The 10,748-nt window shown below is 37.9% G+C and overlaps 1 protein-coding gene across 1 annotated transcript; it reads left to right on the forward strand.

Moving 5' to 3' along the window:
* The first annotated feature begins 1,890 nt into the window (after positions 1 to 1,890).
* Positions 1,891 to 10,240, forward strand: LOC132047233 (zinc finger CCCH domain-containing protein 41-like). The gene is made up of 5 exons (XM_059438207.1): positions 1,891 to 2,050; positions 5,946 to 6,744; positions 6,841 to 7,986; positions 8,512 to 8,862; positions 9,533 to 10,240. Exons 2-5 carry the CDS (start codon positions 6,043 to 6,045, stop codon positions 9,908 to 9,910), a joined length of 2,577 nt encoding a protein of 858 aa, XP_059294190.1. The 5' UTR covers positions 1,891 to 2,050; positions 5,946 to 6,042; the 3' UTR covers positions 9,911 to 10,240.
* The last annotated feature ends 508 nt before the right edge of the window (positions 10,241 to 10,748 follow it).

Genomic DNA, 10,748 nt, shown 5'->3' on the forward strand with positions numbered 1-10,748 from the left:
AATAAGCTATCATTTATCCTTTGTCATTAGACTCATTACATATCAACATTCTTATGATAGGTTTAAGATACATTGACTTTTGGGAAATACCAAATTATTTCCTAATGTAATTGAAGCAACTTAGCATGTAACCTCCCCTTCCCCCGAGAAAAAACAGGTCAATTAACAATTTCACCAAATAAGACATTATAATAAACAATTTATTACTGTTCATATTTTGCAAATAATGAAGATACGGGGTTGTACGAGTCGAAGTGGGCCATAACTTTCTAATTTCATTTTTTTGCGGATTGCGGTTCTTTAAATTGCCCTTCTTCATATTGGCCTTTAATTTTTGCCCTTCGCATTTGCAACTCGAAGCGTTACCACAAAAATCATGAGGTTCGAGTTCGAACCCCGCACAAGATAAAAAAAAAAATTGCAAGGCAAAGTTTGGGTACGTATATTTGTGATACACTTGTTAAGAAATTATAAATTATGCCGAACCCCGACATACTCATGCCTTATACTTGGCAAAAAAGTATGCCGGTCCGATAGCTTGGTAATTTTGTTTCGCCTTCAGGCATACTTTTTATAGGCAAACTCGGACCCGACATAAACTTTGAAGGAATTACCAAAGTTAGCGGGACTCGGCATACTTATGCCAAGTTTGCCCATAAGGCATAAGTATGCCGGTTCCCGCATAACAAGCGAAATTTAAACTTTATCTTATAACAAAATTTTGTAAGGTTCAAACCCGTAACTCATGAATTTTAGCGGAAGGGGTCCGCGTGTTTGACGGATCTTTTCGGGGTGGTCTTTAAATTTTGCCCTTCATATTTGAAATCTTTAAACTAAAATGGGTTTCGTGTTCGAACCCCCACACAAATCAAAATTTTTAACAAAAATTCGCAAGGCAAAGTTTAAATTTCGCTATGCCCCATCCGCATACACTCCGGCAGTTTAATTTAGCAAAAGTATATGCCTTAGCGTACTTGGCATAAATATGCCTGTTCCGACATAACTTTGATAATTCCTTTGCATAAAAGTTTAATTGCCCCATGCCCCCAAGATAAACAAATTTACCAAACTTACGCCGGTGGGGGCATACTTTTAATGGGCAAACTTTTGCCTCGAAGCATATATATGTATTTTTTCAAGCATATATACCAAAGTTACATGGAAAAGTATTATCTTGCAACCAAATGTCCTTCCCGTATACAAATTCACACTTTGGTGGCAATACAAGTAGTTAAATTTGGCATTCAAGTTGCCACATATCTTTCGTAGGCGGCGTACTCCAAGAAATATTTTCCCATCTTTATTTTGAATGCTCCATCACAAAAGGCATATTATTGGTATCGGGGTACACTAGAAGAATATCCAGATGAAATCAAATGGATCTTTGATAATTCGCATTTTTGGTATGCTAGTGGCATTGGTTTGGAGAGAAAGGAACCTACTCGTATTTCAAAACACTCGGTTTCTTCCGGGGAGAGATTGCACAACATATTCACATCCAAGGCAGAACAACTTAAATTCTACCTTATTGCTATCCCTAGCTAAGTGTAGTTGATTGGAACCGTCGTTGTTTTTTTAATGTAATATTTGCTTAGTTTGACTTATACAAGTTAGTGAGGAGGAAACAAGGTCGGTAACTCATGGTACAAGTTTTTTTGGATGGAATAAAATAGACTTTCAACCAAAAAAAAAAAAAAAGTTTGCCTTATAAGGCAAAGTTTAAAGACCACCCCATTCTGCGAAGTTATGCCCAAGATCTTTAATTTTGATCAACCCATCTTTGTAAAACACCTCTCTCTCAGGTTTTTCTATACACGAAAACGCAAAAATTTAAAGACCACCCCAAAGAGACAAAAAAATGAATAATCGTTGTAAAAAAAAACGAAAAAAAAAGAAGAGACAAAATAATAAAAAAAAAAAAAAAAAAAGAGGGAAAAGTAATACTGAATAAATTTACAAAGACGGGTGCTGTCATTATTGAAGTATCTCTCCGGCGATGTATACAACTTCTAGAAAGTGAATCGAAACCCTACGACTCCTATTTTTAGAGGTTCGGTTCTTCTATCTTTTCTTTTCCTCATTATTTTGGGTTTATAAATTGTAATCGAGCTTGTTGTTTTTTTGATTAAATTTGATAAGTAATTGTGATAAGCAAGCTATTGGTTGATTATATTGCGTTCGATCGAGTTAGGTTTGACAAGAGAGTTATTGATTTTGTCTTTATATTCATTTTTACCATTTTGGTACTTTGGACTGGAATGAATAGAGCTGGTGAGCTTGCTTCCACTACAATTTAGCTAATGGCTTCAAAAAACTCCTTTTTAGCTCATTTGCAAATGATTTATAGTTGGCGTTTTTATGCCTGTTTCAGTTGGCTTTGTTTGTTGCGTTATTATTAAAAGAAGCCATTTTATTTTTGTCGCGCTCTTGCACATATTTGGACAGGAGTTTTCACGCGCCTTCCCAGGATTCAACAAAACTACCTGTGTTGATGTGTCTTGGTTCCTAAAATAAAATGACTTTATTGCACTACATTATTTCCAAACCCTTCGTCGTTTTCTGATGCTGAGGATATCTAGGAAATGAATTTAGTGTCATCGAATACTAGAACAATTTCTATGCCTCAATCTCAAACTCACCGGCGTTATCCAGTAATGTTGGTAAATAAGCTGAAGGTGCAATGAGAAAGTATTAATATAACTGTTAGTTTTGAAATTTTTGAGTGTTGAATGACGAAATTATTTATATAATTGTAGCTTTCTTAGAGATTTGTAAGTTTTGTCAGTAAAGCTTTGATACACAAACACCTAATTAGGGCTTGTTAAAGTTAGTCATTTACTGAAGGTTAAATGCATTATTTTCTGCTAATGTCGTGATCTGGAATTATATAAAAACTAAAATCAGTACTCCTTCTCAAAAACAAAAAAAAAAAAAAAAAAAAAAAACTAAAATCATTACTCATACTCAGTGTTGATTTACATTTGAGATGTGTGCAATTATTGGAAGGTCCATGAAAGAATGATTCTATTGGATTGGGTAAAGACCTGTCAAAATGAGTTGGTAGAAAACATGGTTTAGTGGGTGTAACCATTGTAGCTCATTTTGGGGGTTGAGAGTTTGCTAACTGGCTGAGAACCCTCACCGTCCACCGTGTAAGGAGAAGGTTCAAGTCCCATAAGTAGCATCGGCTTACAGCTCCCTGTATATAGTATAAGAAAAATGAAACAGAAAATCTTAGCATGTTCTATCCAATGATGTAAGTCGTTTTACCAATTTTATAACTCTAAAGTATACGGGGTCTTTTTCCCCCAATTGTTAATAAAATTATTACCTTATCGAAATACAAAGAATGTTAGATATGCATATGATTATTGAGGTTGTCCCAAGGCTTTGGTCTAGCAGCAGATGATGTATGGGTTAGGCGTACTTCACGGGTTCGATCTATGTTGCAATCAAAAGCCTGGTTTTTAAGTGGAGGGGCTGGCCCATCATGCGACCGAGTTTCGAATCGGCGTCACTAGTCCTCGGGATTTTTCGGTTACTAAAAAAGTTATTGTTCGGTCTTGCAAAAGTATCAATAGAAGTTGAGATAGGAAAACTTCCTGCGAATCATAATTATCACTATGCGTTCTCATTTTTGTGATTTTTGTTTTGGGCATTATTTACATGTTACCCGAGGAGCTTGGAGATTTTTTTGCATTTCAAAGCATAATTTCTACTTTGTCCGTTTCATGACTTGTTTTATGAGCTGGAGAAAACAAGATGAGCGGTGTTGAAGTTTTAGTTTACTGTCAGTTTTCAAGTGTTCACATAATTAAGGAAATATGCATTTTAATATTCAAAGTCAGGACCTAGCATAGATTTTTTTTTTTTTTTTGGGATGAAGGGGACCAAGCATAGATTTCTCGTAATCTTTTCCATTAATATGTTGATTATGCTAGGCATTTATGGTCTCCGGCAGTTTGAAGCAGAAATTATTATCTTTTAATTCATTTTATTGTAGATCTTCGCTCTCCGCTCTTTTATAACCCAGGAGCTAACCCCTCATGTGTAGCGGTGTAGACATTGTTATTTGTATTTGGTTCTGTTTGTTTTTATTTTGTCGCTCGTCTTGAATACTTTAGTTTTGGTCTGAAGCCGAAAGCCTCAAACTAAATTTAGCCCTAAACGTGTAATTTTGTCTTCATCTTTATCACATTAATTTCCATATTACACACGATTGCGGTAACATGATGGGCTTACTCTTAATTCCAAATTCGTACGTATTTTTTCCAATCGAGAAGAGGACTGTATTCGCACCTCCCCCCCTCGTGTTCATTTCTCCTTTTTCACTTACTGTTTTAGACTTCACATTCATCTCCCTCGTATTCATTTCTCTTTCTCCCTTTTGCTTGCTATTTTCGTCATTGTCAACAAAACTCATATGCATTTTTCTTCTGTATCTGTGATTTTTTATGTCTAGATTGTATTTTTCTGTGTATTTTTTAGTTTTATGTTTTTGTGTTGTCAAATATGTACAAAGTTCAAACCCTTTCAACTTTGTCAACATTTCGGGCCTTCATACACATGAAAAATAACATGAGATACATTTGTACACAAGATGAGGTACGATATAACATATCAAACGTCGTTGCCTCCGTTTTCAAGGATTTCTGCTGGAGATAGTTTCTCCGGTTACTGTGTTAGCTAAATAAGATTAACATTCATCATTTTCAAGATCTTGAACTTTTTTCTTTAATTAATATCTATTTTATTACTACAATTACCAGTTTAGAAAAAACTCTATTTTATAACTCAAAAACATTTTATAAAAGTATTGATGTGGTTTTCAAAAAAGTTTATAATTATTGATATAGGGTATGTGCGCAATGGGCATGTCCAGAGACTAGTTTTAGGGAACTTCAATGAAGCAATAATGAATTAAACAGTTGCAATCCCAAGACTTAAGATCGTTTGTTTCATGTAATTGCATTTAAGAACTAAAAATCATAAAAAGGGGGAGGGCCAAGGGCGAGTCGGGCAAACAAAGACCAGATGGAAAGAGGGTTCTGTGGGAAAAGACAAATTGGGCTCGCCAGAGAAGACGGTGATGTATAGGGGATAAAAGTTTAAATGAGGAGTCACCGTTTTCTATTTTTTGGTGAGGCAGTCTGGCGGAGCTTGATTTTTTTCGGCAAGTGGTCTCTTATTGGGATCTGAGTTCAATTGTGAAGTGGGTTTGGGAAGTAAGGAGGAGAAAAGGAGTAAGAGGTCGTCAGAGAAAGGGGCCTCTTGGGTGATGTGGCCACAGGTAGCTCTCTAGACACTCGTCTTTTTTATTCATCAGCTAACGCAATTAGTTTTTTTGATTAAGCACACGTGCGCCACGTAGTGAAAGTGGTGTATTAGACACGGTTGGGGAAAGGATTGGAGTGGAAAAAATTTCCCGTGTAGGAGGTGTGTGTCAGAGATTTCATTACAAGTTTGGAGGGGGGTGGGGTGGGTGGGAAGATATTTAATATTATCAGGTTTCGCATGATAGCTGATTGTGTCATTTTCTTTTTAGATGGATGTTATCTGATGTTTCTTGAAACTATGCACGTGCATGGTATAGCATGATAGCTGTTTGCACCATTATCTTTGTTAGATAAATGCTATGTGATAGTTCTTGCAACTATGGACATGCATCAGGTGTCACATGATATCTGTTAGTGTCATTAGGAGCTTGTACAGCTCGAAGAAGCTCGATCTCATATCATTTGGGGTACTTTTGAGTACTCTTTTCTGGGCTATCCTCTTCTCCAGATTGTTCGGATGAAGTAGGAAGAAACATCTATAGGTTTCATGTGATTCAAAGACAGCTAGTTGTATCTTATCTGCCTTCATGGAATTATGAAATACAGCTTCTTTTATCAATCTGAATTGCCATTATTTATATCTTCCCTTTTATCGTTCTCCCTTTTCAGGCAGTAGCGACTTGTTAAGTGATGTTGACAATTGAACTAGTTTGATTATCTCACGTAGCTGAGGTAATATTTTCTATATAAGCAAGGTTGTCGACTCATGGAGCTTAAAGCTTCATCTCCAACGCCGGTATTTTCAACATCTGATTGCGACAGTGATCCCGAGGAGAAAGAAATTAGTGATGACGATGATCGTAATCACAAGCATCGTAGAAGGGAAACAAGTTCACAGTCTGCAGAGAGAGAAGCTCTTGAACCAGTTTTTAGTAGATCATTCAGGAAAAGGAACAAGCCGGTTGAAAATGGGCATCCGTACCAGGAAGGAGATTCTCATTGGGGTGATACTAGGTTTGGTAAAAGACGAGGAATGGGTTCTTTTGCCAGGACGCCTTCAGATTCATATCAGAGGATGAGGCTAAATCAGTATCTTTCTGGTCATGCCGGTCCTGGTAGGGGTCGAGGAAGAGAATCTGGTGCTTGGGGTCCCTGTGAATCTAGGTTCAGCACTATTGATATTGCATCTCAATTGATTCCACCTCTTCTTTATACTGGAAGGGGGGTGCAAAATGTTTCTAGCGGACCGAGTTCGTCTTGGATGGTTCCAGGAATATCCAATGGTGGTTTTGATACACTTCATACCCTTGGTTTACAGGGAACACTTAGGACAGCCTTGAATCCTGCCATGAGTATGGGCATTCCAAGGCAAATGTGTAGAGACTTCGAGGAGCGTGGATTTTGCCTAAGAGGAGATATGTGCCCACTGGAGCATGGAGTAAATCGTATTGTTGTTGAAGATGTTCAGGTAGGCCTTTCAACTGACAAATAGTTGTTTATCTCTTTCATTAAATTCTATGTTCTTGGGCACTTTGATTCTGACTTGTTGTGTTCCGAATTGCAGAGCCTTTCTCAGTTTAATCTTCCTGTTTCACTTCCCAATGCTCATATGCTGGGACCAAATACTGCACAAGGATCTTTACCTACAATAGGACCCTCTAGCTCATCAGCTAGTGGAAAAGCTTTACATAGCAAAGGTATCAACCCTCCTGTGATTGAAAGTGGATTAGGTATGACTGATACTTTTGGTAGTGATTCTGTGGCTGGGGGAGCTGATTTTTACGATCCTGATCAGCCTTTATGGTCAAATGATCATCCTGCAACTTCAGCAGCACTCTTGGATGTAAATCGGTCTAAAATTGATGACATGGGGCCTTTGGTGAATGCGGACTCCTCTGATCAAGATCACGTTGGGCTGTATGATGGCTGTAAACTTGAGCGTCTAGATAGAGGTGCTGGAGCAGCTTCAGGATCTCAAAGTGTGTGGGGAAGAATCAGTAGTTCAAAAAATAAGTTGGAATCATTTAGCAGCATTCAGAGTGTGACCCATCATGGTAAGAAAACAAATGTTGATACCATAGACCCGCAAATGATGGAATCATCATCAGAGCCCCAAAGTAGTTCTGGAGGCAATATGCGAAAACCATCTCAAAAGGCACTTCGTACGCTATTTGTAAGAGGGATTCCTCAAAAAGACAACAAATCAGAAGCCCTTCTTTCACATTTTCAAAAATTTGGGGAGGTTATTGACATCTATATCCCGGTGAATGGTGAACGAGCTTTTGTTCAATTTTCTAGGAGGGAAGAAGCTGAGGCTGCTTTAAAAGCACCAGATGCTGTGATGGGAAACCGCTTTATAAAGCTTTTCTGGGCAAACAGGGATAGGATTATGGATGGCGGAGTAAATGGTAGTAGTAATTTACCCCACAGTGGGACCCCCAGTACACTTCCACCCCATCTATCTGTTCCTCATAAAAGAAAAGACAATTTGCGGACAGTAGCCCCAAAAACTGCTGAAAATGCTTTTGTTCCTTTAGCCACCTGTGATCTGCCCAAGTCTGTGGCTCAGAATGGTCCCAAAACCACACCAGCGTTGCAAAAAAAGCTGGAAACTCTAGAAATTCTGAAGGAAGAAATGCGCAAGAAGCAGGAGATGCTTGACCAAAAGCGGAATGAGTTCCGACGCAAGTTGGATAAACTTGAGAAGCAAGTAATGGCCTCTTCTTAATACTGTAAAGAACTTTTTTTTGTTTTTGTTTTTTTGTTTAGGCTTATTATCTCACAATTATGGTTTTATGGTTGTCTTGTGCACTTGAAATATACCATTATATGCTATTCTCAGCCAGCGTTTTGCTGGTGTTGTCTGATTAGGTTCCTTATCGTTAACTGAGAAGTGGTGGAAATATTTGGGGATCAACTTGGCTGCAGAATTTGTGTTGTTTATCTTCTAAAAAAAGTAACTGCGTTTGTGTAACTTGAATCATTCGGATGTCTGCTGCAGTTTATTTGTTTACCTCCCCATGTATGGTGATACAACTTCATTGATCTGTTCTTTCTTTTTTTGGGGTTACTATTGGTATGAGTTGGTCTTAATTGGAGCTACATGGCCAGTGAGGATTCTTGTAGTCGACCCCTACTAGCTCAAGATTGAAACGTAGCAGTTGTTGTAAATACTTCTTTATCTTAATAACTGGTGATTGAAACCCCCATCTCTTCTGAGTCCTTTCTTATGCAGGCTGTGGTTGTAAAAGATGAGGCAGTGCCAGATCAGGCTGTGAATAAACCAAAGGGAGGAACAGTTTCCACCACCGGTGAAGTGGAAAGTTCAAGCCCCGTAGAACCTAGTAATGCTGTGTCATCACCACATGCTGAAGCAACACCATTTAATAGCAGATCTACAGAGAACGCCGAACCCAGTTGTTCTAAATCATCTTCGATTGTCATAGCGCAGGAATCTTCAAACTTGAAGCAGTCAATCCGTCCATTGGCACCAGTTGGCGCACCTTTTATCTTAAATAGATACAAACTAGATAACAGACCCACCGCATTCAAGATACTTCCACCTCTGCCAAGTGGTCTGGCAAATGTAATCTCTCTCACTCACTCCAGGAAATTGATGTTTGTTTTAAAATCTTTTAAAAGAGAAAAAATGCTGATATTTCTTACTTCCCTTTTCTTATGCTGTTATGCTTTTTTCCTTACACGCTCTTTCACGTGGTACACTTAAAATATGTATTATCAGCAAGAGTTTGTCCCATTTAGCACATTTATGATTTAGTTGATCCTTCCACAGCAAAGCTGTAAGGGTGAAAACATATGTATGTCTTTGCTATAACCTTGTGCTCCTTTTTTTTTATTTGATAAGGAAAAAGGGTTCTTAGTGGAGATGCGGGGTATTGAATTCTGTGCCTCTGACCTTGTGCTCCTTGGTATGATGTGTTTTAGGTAGATGGTTTCAAATCTTGAGAAGTATGCACTTAATTTGTTTTTAATGCACTCATATGACTTAGGCATGAGCTACATGGGGCTACTGTTTGTTGGCTTATTTGCTCATCTTTGGTTTTCTGGAAATTCCTTCTTATGGCTATGGCAATTTAGGTACCCCAAATTTCTTATAGATATGTGAAGAAGGAACTTGGATGACTTGTTTTAACCTTTAATTTGTTTTATCTCCCTTGTCTAGTACATGGTTCAGGTTATTTTGTAGATTCACTTGCTGTGGTTCTTGTATTCTCATTTATATATTCCTTTTTTAGGTTGACGTCCTGAAGGAACATTTTTCTACATTTGGTGATCTTCCTTCTGTTGAGCTGGAAGATGTGCAACCTCAAGATTGTAATAATGGCTCAGAGGTGCAAAGTACATCTGCTAGGATATCTTTCCGATCACGTCGGTCTGCTGAAAGAGCATATCTGAATGGTAAATGCTGGCAAGGCCAAACTCTGCAGTTTATGTGGTTGCAATCCAGTAATTCTGCAAAGGATATTGGTGTTGGAGAAAATGTCACTCCAGCTTCAAAGCAGCCTTCAGATGCTAATGGGCCATCCATTGCAAACAATTGTCTAGCTGGTTCGCAGGAGGAAGGAAGCGGGGCAGAGAATGGTGAACCTGAAAATCAAGAAAGAAGGAGATGAATGAAGATTCAAGTCAAGCTCAACTTCTGCGTCTGGTTAACAGTTAGCTCAATGTGATTGATCACGATGATGGCCTAATTCTCAGAGTTGTACAGCAAGGTAAATTTAAATCATTTAAATGTAATTTCAGGAGTTTTAGCGATTGACAAATCTCAGTTTCAATTTTGTTCTCACATTATCTGCAAATGTAAAGAGGAATTTTCTGATTTTAGACCATCAACTGGTCCTTGTGGTTAGCTGTATTTAATTCTCTTTAGTCACTGAATGCTCAGACAGCTGAGGATATACTATAGTTCTGAAAAGAAATTGCAGATGAGATAGTGCCCTTAATTTTGGTTTTTTATTTATTTCAAGTGACTTCCCCACTCTTACCCATTGCAGCTTTCTACCAGAATTTGGGTTCCTGTGTCCTAAGCCTTTGATTGCTTATTCAAAACAGTTAATTTTGAAAAGAAAAAGAAAAAAATCTTCTCATACCAGTCACAGTTGTCGTGAAATTTGTATCTGCCTCAAGGGTCTAGATCAGTTTTGTATGTTGACCAAGTTTATTTGTGTTAAAATCACGTTTTGACGGTGCATATTGTATCTCCTGTACAAAACTGTGAAGAAAGATGTACGAGCTAGGTCAGCTGCAGGAGAAGGTTGATCTCCTGCCACTTTGTATTTGGGTTAATTCCTGTTTGTTATAGGTTCATTGTTTAATCCCGGATCAGTCATATGACAATTCGTTCTGGATTGAAGTTATGCATCGAGCTTTCTTTTGATAATTAGTAGCTGGCATTTACCGGTCTTATTATTCTGTTTTGTGATCTGCGGACTTCTCAAAATTTTCATTTTG

The sequence above is a fragment of the Lycium ferocissimum genome, chromosome 2 (genome assembly GCF_029784015.1).
Source record: "Lycium ferocissimum isolate CSIRO_LF1 chromosome 2, AGI_CSIRO_Lferr_CH_V1, whole genome shotgun sequence".
NCBI lineage: Eukaryota > Viridiplantae > Streptophyta > Magnoliopsida > Solanales > Solanaceae > Lycium > Lycium ferocissimum.